Consider the following 13,484-nt stretch of genomic DNA (forward strand, 5'->3'; position numbering starts at 1 on the left):
CATCTCAGATTCGATAAGGTAGTTTCTAATAAAAACCAAAAAGTTTCTAAAAAAAGGTCAAAACTCAAAAAATGGACTCAGTAAATTGCAGAAAGAAGACCGCTGCTGCTAAGCAGAAAAGATTCCAAAAGTGTGTTAGTCGATTGATGCTTTAACCTAGAAATTGGCATGGTAGTTTTCGACAAAAGTTAAAAAGTTTCTAAAAACGATTTAAAAAATTGACTATTCCGAGGGCCATAGTTTTTTGTGTAGAAAAAAATTGAGCGTCGCCGCGTATGCAGAAGAGCTTCCCACAAGCCGTTTTATCCATAAAGCTTACACTCTCAGATTTGGGAAAAAATCCAAAACGAAAAAATCCAAAAATATTCCCGTAAATTAAATCTTTTTTGAAGACAGCAGGGTAAAATTAAAAGATACTAGCGGATTATGATCCTCATTTTAAATCCGACCATCTTTGAGCAAACACCAGTTAGAGACAAAAAATGACTCTAAAAACAATAGAAATTTCAAGTCTCCGCTAAAACTACAATGATCAACAATTGCAGCTACCATTATAGCTGCTTTGCGCACAAGAAAAATACGCGATGTGGCACCTAATCGACAAACCTTGAGCAGACAAACGAAGGTCCAACCATTCAGTCTTTAGCGAAAAAATTCAACTTCATAGAAACTGAAAAAATAACATGGTCCTGCCGAGACTTAAGCCCCAGATATTAGGCTGCAAAAGTGGAAAGGAACCTGAAAGTTGTAAGGTTTCAATAATGAAGCAAACTCATTTTCTTGTAAGAAAAGTTGTTTAACGAAAAAAAAATTCTAGGTTCCCAACTACACGACACTTGCTCTCGCAAGTGTAACAAGGATAGTCTTGTTCCGACAGAATGTTCCGACCAGGGTCTTAAAAAATACAAAAGATACTTTTTCAAATTAGGGTAGTTTTTTTCACCATGGTGTGATTAAAGGATTTGAACAAAAAACTAGAACTTAGGCATATTCGACAGCCATTATAAAATAGGCAACTTAGACATCAGTTTTTGTAGAAAATGGGTAGAAAAGCAAGCAAATAATTGAAAATTATTTTTGAAGTTGGATTCTCAAACAAAATGGCGCTAATAACCTAAAACTAACTTTACCAGAGTAAATCAAAAATGTTCAAACTGTTTTTCTCAATACCGGTCACCTTTTCAATATTCCTTTATTGACGTTCGATTCGCGACTAAAAGGCCTTCAATATAATATATAACTCGAGCCATTTCGATGATAATTAATGGTACCTCATTTTGCATTAAAAAATTGAAACACCATAAAAAAGTTCCTCTCCATTTTTTTGGACGGAACAAAAACAAATATTAAGATCGTAGTGTCTCAATTTAAATACTTATCGAATTCGAATTACAAGAAACATTATCACAACTATTATTTTATCTGTTCAACAGCTTCAGATTTAAGACAGATGACCGACAAAAAACCAAAGAAACTAAACAAAACTAAATCTGACCTGTCTTCTGAATCTGGACGAGAAAGCGACGAAGGCAACGATGATCGCACTGTTGTATAATTGTCTGGTTTGCTGGAGGGAAGATTGATAGGTTCAAATAACCTATCCGGATCAATTGCTCTATTTGTGCCATTGATGTTTTTTGCAGATACAGAATCTACACATTCGAGCTTGATTCTTTTCGACTCATTGCCCAGACCTAAGCTACTGCTAGTGCTACTGCCACTATTTCCTATGCTATGACCTTTTCTTTTGTCCAGTCCACTTTCACATCGAATAGCATCTTTATCTGAATGGGTTGCTTCGTTAGCTGATGATAATGAAATGTTCTTGGCAGGCTTTTTTGTGGGACTACTTTTCTGATCTGTTGTGGAGTTTTTGGTTGAGTTAGTTGGTGGGTGGTTTTTGTTGTAGTGCTTGTGTTTCTTGTTGAAGCTGGTACTAGTTGGACTAGAGTATACTGCAAAGGCACCGCCTGATGAAGCACCAGAAAGGGCTGAAATGAGAAACGGTAACTCGGCAAAGGACATTAACAACCGATAACAAAGGATCAAATGTGTGTTTAACAATCGATAAAATGATTTCTATAAAAATACACCGTCTATTTTGAACGAAAATACACCATTACAATATTGAAAAATCTAAAGATTAAAATAAAAAAACGCTAAAGCAATCATTGATTGAAGCACAAGTGATTTTTGAATTGCTTATCTCGCTTCATCTCGAACCAATGTATCTTCAATTCGCTCACCGAAATACACTTAATGGTTTTTATAATTCTTCAACCTGCAAATTAAAGAGACTTTTTAGCAACACAATTTTTTAAACCTCAACAAGTTTAAAAGATAAAAAGGCGAAAACAAAACAATGCGAAATTGTACGCAATCACAATACATAACGAAATTGAATTTTATAGTCAAAACTTACAGCCAAAAAGTCTTAGAGAAGCTCGAAAAAGCGTTGATTTTTCAATTATAAAATTTCGTTTAAAATGGCTAAAATTACTAAGACTCCGTTTCAATATAAATTGAACAAAGTGACTGATGAATTTACCTGAATCTTGATTTTTGACAGATGTCAGAGAAGTATGTTGAGGCATTGAATGCTCGCGTCCCTTGGAGCCATGACACGAGCGACCACTCTTGGACCCATGTGAGCTAGGCATTTCTGCTGTTTCTTCACTCACATGCGGAGGAGAGTGCCTCCCACTTTCAGTTGAAGGTCGAGATGACTGTTGTTTATGAGCTGAGTGTTTCTCTCGTCGTGGTGATTTGTTCGATGAAGATCCACTGCCGTGTTCAGGTGCGGATGATTTATACTTCTCTTCCCAGTGCTTTTTTGGGTTCGGGGCGCAATTAGTTCTCGAAGAACTACCGCTGCTATTAGATGATGAACTGTGTGAAGTTTCGGTTGAATGTTGCTTACGATTGTCCTGTTTTGCATGATGTGGGTGTTTAGTGTCCGGAGCTTGAGAAGTTCTCGAATTAATTGAACCAGACTTCTGATGTCTTGATTGCGAGCTGATTCCAGCTAGTTCCTCGCGTCTAAATACAGCAAAACCCAGGATAGACATAAGTAAGCTTCTTTGAACCGACAACACCAGTAAATGGCTGCATATTGAACTTTTTAATGAAAGGAATATTTAATTACCCTTCTAATTTGTATAACTAAATCTAGAGATAATAGCAAAATTTGGTCATATGCTATAATTTCCATTCACCTGGAACAGCTGCTTCATAGTGAGTTTTCACAGTCTTGTACTGCGACAAGACATTTTTGAGGAGTTGTCATATTGGCCATCTCAATTTTGATCCTAATGTTATATCACTTTACCAGGGAAAAAAACCTTGAATTGATCTCACATTTACTTCGAGCAGTTTGAAAACTTCTTTTCTTTGATTTTTCATGTCTTCGCTGACACATAATTTATTTTATGCAAGTTTAAAGCTAACTATTAACGGAACTTATTTCAGCAAAAACAAGGAAACATATGACGTGGGAAGTCGTAAAAATAACTACTACTAAGTAATCGTTTTTAATATTATAATTATAATTATTATCACGATAACAATTAAGTACGATTACTGCGTGACGATTAGATGCCCTCAAACGAAAATAATTCAACGGCTAAACAAGCAAATCTTGAACCTAGCAATGCACTTGCCGCCATTTTGCATTTAAGGAGAAATCGTTAACAAGATCCGAAAATATTTATTCGCAGAGATCCCAACAGGACAAACAGGAAACTCGCAATAAAATTAAAAATTCAAAGTCAGAAACAGAAGAAAAATGATCAAACGCATCCATCTAGTTTGTTTCTCAATTTTTGCAAGCATAATTGAAATCAGAATCTCATCTCCTGTAGCAATAAAGAAGCAACCTGTTACTCTTACTGTTCCAAACATCATATAAAAGCCTTTTTCAACCGTTGCTCAATTTATTGGACAACTTGACGAAGAGTGAATTCAACCTCTAGCTGATGTTGTGGCATAATCTCCTTGTTCGACAGGGGGTTTCCTAGTTGTCAGTGCAATTTGTCTGTACAGTTGGTGTTACTTGAACGTTGTTTTGACACTGACATTTTTTATATCAGAACCCGCCCTCATTTCCTCTCCTTTCTACTCAAGCCTTACTCTCGGTGGGGGAGTGAATGTCCCCATTTCGCCGTAGCAGGCGGCACATTGAGGAGGCGGGCGACACTGGGACCCCTCAAACCGTGATCGAAGTGGGGTTCGAACCCGCGACCTTCGTGTTAAACTTCATCTGAGTTGCTATCTCGACATGTTTTGCTGTTGTGAGGTTAACATCCCTCGTCATCTTAAATAATTTTTGAACTGTGTTTAGCTCTACCGCTCCTTCATGCAATGCAGAAAGAATTCGGCCTGATGAAGAGACAAAAACTTGGAATGTATCGAAGTTAAACAAGCGCTGTTAAATTCTCATCGTCTAAGGGATTTGGCCGTGGTCTCCTTGCTACAGCCCAAATTTGTGCACCTTGTTTTCAGTACATTGTTTCTCGAGGGAACTCTTGAGCAGATGTTTTCAGAGAGCATTTCAAAATTTAAAAAGTAGCCGGAAATTGTCTATCCGTAAAATTCAACCATTATGCATTCATGGGAATTAGAAACTCGAACGCTTTTGAGCCAGATGTTGAGAAGCGTTATGTCGTCTGCATATAAGACTACGACTAACTTTATGTCTATACTTGATTCCGGTATAGAGTTCATACAAGTCGAACTAGGATAGCCGGTTACTGTGCAAGTAGCACTGAATGTTCCGACCAGTCTTAAAAAAATACAAGATTTTTCAAATTATTGTTTTTTTTCGGCGTGCTGTGATAAAAGCTGACCAAGAAACTTGGTATAAAGTCTATTCTATAGCCATACTAAAATAAGCAAATATTGAAATACAATTTTTGAAGAAAAATTACTAAAATCGAAAAGTTGTTTGCAGTTTTTTAATTTTTTTTTTAATTTTGATTCCAAAAAGGCGCTAAAATACTCAAAGTAAACTAGGATAGCCGGTTACTGTGCAAGTAGCACTGAATGTTCCGACCATAGTCTTAAAAAAATACAAGATTTTTCAAATTATTGTTTTTTTTCGGCGTGCTGTGATAAAAGCTGACCAAGAAACTTGGTATAAAGTCTATTCGATAGCCATACTAAAATAAGCAAATATTGAAATACAATTTTTGAAGAAAAATTACTAAAATCGAAAAGTTGTTTGCAGTTTTTTGATTTTTTTTTTAAATTTTGATTCCAAAAAGGCGCTAAAAATACTCAAAGAAAACGTTGCCAAGAAAAAAAAATTTCACGTTTTAAATTAAGCTATTGTAAGCTTTTGAGCAATTAGAATAAGACTGCTCGCTCGCTTTATTCGCTCGAAATAAAACGAAAAATCTAAATTTCAAACCGGTTTTGGCCTGATGAAGAGGCCGGACACTGGAAAGTTTTTTGAAATTTTTTTAATGTGGTTCGAATCACGACTGTAAGGGCTTTAACGTGATATATCACTCAATCCAGTCCTATCTTTTTTGTGGTACCTGATTTTGCGTGGAAAACAAAAAGAAAAATAACAAAAAAGCAAGGATAGCCGGTTAATGTGCAAGTAGCACAGAATGTTCCGACCATAGTCTTTAACTAACTAGTAAAAAGCTTTTATCAAACAAAAGAAGATTTTTTTCTGCCTGGGGCGATAAAAAAATCTCCTAAAAATCTGAACTATATTTTAGAAATATTCGACATTCATAGTCATAAACAAATTAGACAAAGTTTTTATACAGAAAATTCACTAGAAAAACAAAAAAAATCAAAAATATCCAAAAATTTTGAAGTATGGTTCCCAAAATGGAGCCACAAACTAATTTTACTTGCCTAAAGAAAGTTTTAAAGGCTTAAACTTTGCATTATCAAGCTGTTGTAAGCCTGATCGCTCCCTTTATTTGCTCGAAAATAGACGAAAAGTTAAAATTTCAAACCAGTTTTTCTCGATGCAGAAAAAAATTTCGGGAGTTTTTTTATTGTGGTTTCTAATCACGGCTGAAAGGGCTTTAATATGATATATCACTCAAATCTGTCCGATGATTTTTGTGGTACTGATTTTGCGTGGAAAACAATAAGTAAAAACTAAGTAAAAGTAAATACAAAGTTCCTCCCCATTTTCAATCGTCGGAACAAAAACTAAAACAAGTGCGAATACAAAGTTCCTCCCCATTTTCAAGGGTCGGAACAAAAACTAAAACAGACGTAAATACACATTTCCTTCCCATTTTCAATGCTTGCCACAATGCTCGCCAAATGCTGGAGAAAACCAGCTTGTGGCGTCCGTGGCGAGCATTGCTTTGCTCCACGTTTGCCTGACGATTGATTTCATAACTCAACGTATCTTAGTTGAACAATGTGACTAAGGTCTTGAAGCGCTCTTGCAGATATGAGAGCAGCCATCGATTTGTTGTACGTTAGGGAGGTACTTAGTTTGTCTTCAAGGACCACTCGAGTCGAAGGCCGCGTCTCAGTTAAATACACCAAGTAACAATCAATGACATAGCCTTCTTATATCGAGACACTCAGCTATTTTGTGGTTGATGCAGTTGTTGAAACTGTTGCTTGATCGTTCTTTCCTGATTCCATGCTGATTGTTAACTATTTCAATACATTGGTCCAATTCAGCAGGAATATTCGTTCTACTTTTTTTGCAATGCTATACATTTACGCAATGAAACTTTATGCTTTAGACATTTCGCGGTCTTTAGTGTGCTCGAATTTTGCTGTAAAATAAATCTACCGAGCTTTTAGCTATGGGTTCTGCTGGCGACATTGGACAAAACGTTGATAACTTTGGTAACCTACACATGCATAGCGACTCAGAGTAATCGAGGTGAATTGGCCAAGACTTATCAGCTCCCAGCGCCTTGCTCTTCACTTTCGTTGATTGCAATCTGAACTTCTTCAAGTGTTTAAGTTAGTTGCTTTGAAGAGCAGTTTCCTAATTTACGGATAACAAATAAATTTTCTGCGTCAAATAGATTTGGTTGAGGTATTTCTTTCGTTGAAAAATTTGGCGCACAACGCATAGTATACGCGTGGGTCGTAAGCGAAGATCAATGCTTTTCGCAACAATTTATATTTCTCGCGGAATTTTAATTACTTTGGTTTCATGGGAAAAAATGCTTTTCGCAACAATTCAGATTTCTCGCGGAATTTTAATTATTTTGGTTTCATGAAAAAACATGATGGCGGAGGGAGCGATTTTCAGTCAAAACTGAGAGCCTCGAGGGTAGCACGTACGGTGATCAACCTTGGTATCATATTCAAGCACCATTGGTGTCAATTCAAATTCCGAAAAACAATCAGTGCAATAAAATTGGTCTAAGACCAACTTACCAGCGCAGATTACTATTTTAATTGCATCCCTCATTATTTACGTCAGTTCAGATTTTGCTTTGAGCGTTGATTGACCAGCTAGCACCTAGTTCTGGGCATTCTATTCTGTTGAAAAAGGGCTTGCCTTACCTGTCTCGCTTTTTGGGTACCAATTAAAAATTTGATCGTGATAAATCTTTAGCATAGTATTGCACGCTACACGAAAAAAAATGAAGTCAATGGGTCTAATAAATGAAAAAAAAAATCAGGAAATCATTAGATCAGCCAAAAAGTTAAAATTACTAAGATTCTGTCATCTCGAGAAAATTTTGTCGATTTTTTTTTCTAAGGTCAAGCAAATCAATTTTCTGAGCGCTCTCAGATCCATATAAAGACCCTATTATGACCAAACCAATTGCGCCGCGCGCAAAATAAAAACCGTCAAAAATGCGATTTCGGGCACGTTTTGGAAAATTTTGAACAAAAAAAAATTGCGTTTTTTCGGCGCGCGCTCCACATCAAAATAAGTATATATTGGCGCCATTAGAAAAATTTTAGGGTTGGTCCGCCTAAAATAGATGTCATAAAATAATTCTAAAGGGTGGAACCTTTGGTCGGTGAGGGTGTCGAACAACCCCCCCCCCCATAAGACCGATAAATGATTACGCCTGTCCAGCCTGCGCCAATGCCGCCATAGATACTTCCAATATTAGTTAACAGCAAACAATGCAAAACGCAGCTCTTCGAATAGTGACAGGGTAAACTAAAATGAGCCTCGGTGCAAATTACTTGAGGTGAGAAATCACCATAAGCTACTCGCAACTTAATTCGCTCTCAAAAATTACGTGCCTTTAATTCCATTAATATTTTTCACTCTCACCAGCCTCCACCTTCCACCTACCCTCACCCCCCAAAAAAAAACTACGCCAAAACATTATAGACACTTAAAAAGACGAACTCTAACTGGTTTTTAATAACGCAAACGAGTCCAACTATATAACATATTGTAGCTTAGCGTTTTGGTAAACCAGAACTTTAAACGCGCCTTGAGCACATTCAAACTCACGATTTCAAAAATCCATTAATGAAGCCTCCCATCCAAAAGTTTTCCTTTTAAGACCACCAGATGTATCTTCAACAGAACTGACACTCCCCCGCTAAACTAGACGTACCCTCGCTCAAATAAGATCCGGCTGCGGTCCCTACCATAACAAATTTTGAAAAGGATAGGCCCAAAAGTCCCCCTAGCTGCCGTTATCGCCCAGCACACCACACTACTACATCTTTTTAACTGTCCCCAAAACGCAACTTCGCTGACCCCAAAAGACCTGTGGCTCAGGCTGATTGAGGCCGCAACGTTCCTTAGACTCGGCGAGAGCATGTCGGACGCGCCAAAAACAACGACCTACCCTAAATCCAGCCCCGGTGTCAGCGCTTTGCAACAAAACTTACCAATTGGTATCCAAGCTGACAAAATTGGTAGACGTCCTAGAATCAAAAAATGATGTCACAAAAACGAACTTTAAACAAGTCTAAATTCGAATAAAACGAAAAAATATTTTTGTGCTTCTAGCGACTTACTATACGGCAACTTAGACGATATAACTTTAAATCTTAAAACAAGATGGGGTGTTGGTCTATTTAAGGGAGTCCAGGAAGACATCTTTTAACAAATTTGCTACTGTGAAAAAGTCTGGTACCTGGTTGCAATACGCTTGCTCGTTGCAAACGTACTTAACCCGAAATTGGTCAAAATAATACGAACCATTTTCAAGGAATAACAAGGATAGCCATTTACTTTGCAAGTAGAACCGAAAGTTACGACCATAGTCTGGATAAAATACAAAAAGTAGTTTTTTTTATATTTGGTGTCGTTTTTTCTATGTGTTGTGTTAAAACGATCTCAGCTAAAAACCAGAATTACGAAAAGATCAACACTCATATTGAAAAAAAGACAAAATGGACACTAGATTTTCAGAAAAATGACTAGGAAAACAAAAAAAACTTAAAAAAATCAAACATTTTTAGCACTTTTTTTGAAATTTCAAGGTTTTTAATTCCCAAATGGGACTACAAAAATACTCAATAAAAATTAGTTGAGTGAAACAAAGTTCTAAGTTTTCACGGCCTAAAATAAGCAAAAATAAGATATAGCTAGCCGGCTCATAGTAATAAAAAAAGAAGACAAAATAGTCCGAAAGCTTTTTTAACAATAGTTTGTGAAAAAAAACTATGAAAACTAAACCGATAAGAATTGAGACCAGGATCATATAAACAAAAAATGAAACACTTATTAAATGTTGTACAAGAGACCAAGCCCAGAGTTGTACAAGAGACCAAAAGAAAGCCGATTTAAACAAAGCAGACAAAAGAAGTCGAAAGCTTATTTTTCCAAGAAAAAAATACGAAACACAAAAATTGGCTCTGGTCAGAACCAACTCAGCACCCCAAGCATGATGGTTACCTCTAGGCCACACGAGCAGAAGCTTTCATTGGTTTTGAATTTAGAATAAGACTCTTAACATCTCAGGTTCAAAATGAGAGCTCATTTTAATTTATAAAAAAAGGCTGAAGACCGGTTAAAATACCCTTGACAATTGCAAGGGTAAAACAAAGCCAACAGACAGTTGGAAAAGAGCAATGAACGCAAAAAAAAACTGAAAAAAACGCTGACTTTGTTGAAAAAAACTCAACTTGCGAATGTCAAAGAAAATAGATGCCCTTAAAATTATGATTGGCGCTTTTTTGATAACATTAACCCAACTTGAGAAAACTGGATCAATAGGTAAAGCTTTTATTCCGCTGGAAATCTATATTAAATTCCACTTTCGAAACTAGAAATTGTTCACGTTTTTTTTTCGCGCCATTTTCATGTTCGTATTAGGTGCTATTTGCGTCACTTTCAGCAGATGAAATTCAATTGAATTCAAAATGTGCATATATATTTAAGTGCATTCATAAATGCATCAATATGTATGAATGCACATCTGTAGCTATTAGAGACTTTAAAGACTTTTCCTGAAAAAAAATCAGCAAGACCTATAAAAGAGTCTTCGCTACGTTTATTACTCTTAAAGAGGATTCACTTTAAGTGTTTGGAAAAAAAACTCAGTAAGCAGAGCCTATAAGAATCGAGAAGTGGATCATAAAACCAAAATCCTGAGGACATACGTATCAAATTCGGTACGGGACACTAAGCCCATACCAAAGCAATCGAAGGCACGCACTTTTCTTCTGAACCAAGCAAGCGACTGAAAGTTATCGATGGTTTTAATAATGTTTACGGCAAAGTGGGTAGTCCTCGGTTATAGGACACTTGCTCTCGCATAAGTATAAAAATAACGAGGAACTAGTGAGAACTTCAGGTTCATTTTTTCTCTTCAGATTTTAATCGCCTACTTGGTAGACTTGAATAAGACACGCGTAGTGCCTTTCGTTCGTTCAATTCAGTTGTTCACAATGAAAATTTCCAGTTTAATAAACATAACTTTGGAGAAACAAGTACATCCTTTCAATTAAAAAAAAAACGAAGTTTTTTTTTCATATATTATGTTTTGCCATGACCAGTCCGATCGGCTCATTTTGTACTGCTTTCACAGCTAGCCTTAATTTTCATTTGCCCATGTTTATACAAAAGACAATTTATCGAGCCAAAAATCTATCATTTACCCAGGTGATGCGGAGGTCAAAATTTCAGCCAGTCGCTCGTAGTCCCCCAGAATCCCCTTTAGGTCATAGTTATCTGCTGAAATCTCTCCGTCTTCAGGTGAGAGCTAGAAATTGATGGTTTGGTTAACGAATGACTTTAAAACGAAAGCTCACGGAATAAATATGAACAACTTCAGTTGATCGATATGACTCACTTTCACCGGGGCATTGAAGGTGAAATCGTCAGAACTTCCCTCTGAGAGAGTTTCAGAGTTACCTCTGAAACAATACTGGCCCTCCATTGGACATCATTAACGAAACATTCCAAAAGAACTGACTCAATGACGCCAAATATATATTGCTTTCAGGTGGTGGCTATAATCTGAAATGACATATCCATTAATACACTAGTGGACAAAATTAAGCGCAAGTTCACATTTTTCTATCTGAAAAATGCCTCTTTTCATTGTCCATTCTGGTCAACATTTCCTTCAAAATTCAATAAATTTTTTTCATAGACTAAAAACAGATGATCTGAGCTACATTCTATAAAATTAAAAAATTTTGGTTTTTAAGACTTACCATTGTTTTCTGGGTCTCAAAATGCGTTTTCACCATCTGCACTAGGTTTTAACAAGTGTGACAACTGTGATAAGTGAGAGAACCTTACTTAACTCAACTGTTTCTAACAATTTCACGCATTTTGAAAACTTTGTGCAGATGGAGAAAACTGGAATTTTCAGACCCAGAAAACACTGGTAAGTCTTTGACAACGAATTCTGTTAATTTCATAAACTCTGCAACAGTAGCTCCTCGCGTTGTAACACTCGCCCATACATTACACAGTGACGGAGCGTAGAAAAAGTACCTATTGAAGACTGGCTGACGTCAGTTACCTTAATTCTACTCGTTTTTAACCGTCTTGACCTAGCCAGTTATTTTTCAGGTCTGTTACGGGCTAAGTAATAAGATACCATTTTTAGTCCAGCAGCCAAACGACTTTTGATCAGCTTTCGTGTAACAGTCGCCTACTTAAGTCACATATCAGGTTAAAGAAAAATAGGCCCTATAACCATTGGCTCAAGAGTCAGGGCAGGGGCTCCGTAAAAATAATGGTAGTGGAATAATTTTTGATAAATAATTTATTTCGACTAATTTAAAATAAAAATTATGTATTTTTCGAGAACTTTTAGGGAAATTATTTATTTCTCGCGTATGGAATATTACAAGAATTCCAGAAATTATTTTATCTAGGGTTCACTGCGAACAACGCGTCACATTACGTCATTCATTACGTCAACCAAATGCAAGCTGCTGTGAAAATCCTTCCACTTTACTTTCTCAGTATAGTATACAAGGAAATTTGCCACTGGTTTACAGCCCATATCAGTGGATACTCTTATTAATTATGTAGACAAGACCGTAGAAGAAGTTGAGAAGGCAATTGCGAGCGCACTTCCTGAAAAATTTTTATTTTTTTCATTTTGGAATAATTTAATTATGGCCATTATTTTTTTTTCTTCTGAGAAATAAAAATTATTTAGGGATTCCAAAAAGTTAGGGAAATAATTTAGGGGCTAGTAGCCATATAATGGAAATAAATTTTACGGAGCCCCTGAGTCAGGGACACTATCTCTTGTGTTTTTCTACTCGAACGGTCGGAGCCAATTCGGTTCACTTTCGACATGAGACCAAAACCCTCGTTACAGCTTAAAGGCCACAACCAAAATACCCCCCACTCTAGAAAATAAGAACGTCCCCATACTGAGGTCTCAAAATACCCAAATTACGCGAACGCCGTTAAAGACAGGGTCGGAACATTCCGTTTCACTTGCTTTTTATTAGACAGTGGAACTTTGATCGATATCAGATGGATCAACCTAAAACTCTCCTTGCCTCAACATAACAATTATAAAACACACTCAAGAAAACTAAATTGGGTTCTCACATACCAGCACACTCGAGAATTGGAGTTACTGAATTAACAAGCGACTCTAGCATAAAAGTTTTTCACTGCAGTCAGTGGTGCAATTGCGGAACCTACAAGCCTCTCTAAGTAAGTTTATAGCTCTCGGAACCCCAATACGGGTTCCACTGTTTTAGACTTGCTAATTTTTCTATCTTTAAGTCATCTCAAGCTCTCGGAACTCCTAACGGGTTCCACGGCGAGAGGTGACTTCTCATCTAAATACCGCTACCAGCTGGTAGCCCGATAGTAAATCACAACAAAACATATCTTCAAAAAAAACCCATTCAAACAGCCCCAAATAAATGACTTCTAAAATGGAAAATTACAAAAGATGCAAAACATGCTCAAAACCCATAAACAAAAGAGACGCAGTATATAACTGTGTGTCATGTGGCGAAAGTATGCGCATGACTACAAACTGTACAGACTTGGAAGAAAATGCCATAAACGTATCGAAACAACTGAACAAGAATGTTCTTCTGTTGTGTAACAGTTGGGTGTAAAATACCCA

At 36.7% G+C, this 13,484-nt stretch overlaps 1 protein-coding gene across 1 annotated transcript in view; it reads right to left on the minus strand.

Annotated features, from left to right (window-relative positions):
- Window positions 1-13,484, minus strand: part of LOC134842903 (AF4/FMR2 family member lilli-like) — a 237,569-nt gene that overhangs the window by 21,461 nt on the left and 202,624 nt on the right. Inside the window, exons 2-5 of the mRNA XM_063859428.1 lie at window positions 11,220-11,386; window positions 11,026-11,129; window positions 2,549-3,039; window positions 1,496-1,991 (exon numbers count right to left, since the gene is read on the minus strand). Of these exons, the coding sequence (XP_063715498.1) occupies window positions 1,496-1,991; window positions 2,549-3,039; window positions 11,026-11,129; window positions 11,220-11,306 (1,178 nt within the window). The 5' untranslated portion in view covers window positions 11,307-11,386. The remainder of the gene's footprint in view (window positions 1-1,495; window positions 1,992-2,548; window positions 3,040-11,025; window positions 11,130-11,219; window positions 11,387-13,484) is intronic.

The sequence above is a fragment of the Symsagittifera roscoffensis genome, chromosome 1 (assembly GCF_963678635.1).
Source record: "Symsagittifera roscoffensis chromosome 1, txSymRosc1.1, whole genome shotgun sequence".
Taxonomy (NCBI): domain Eukaryota; kingdom Metazoa; phylum Xenacoelomorpha; order Acoela; family Convolutidae; genus Symsagittifera; species Symsagittifera roscoffensis.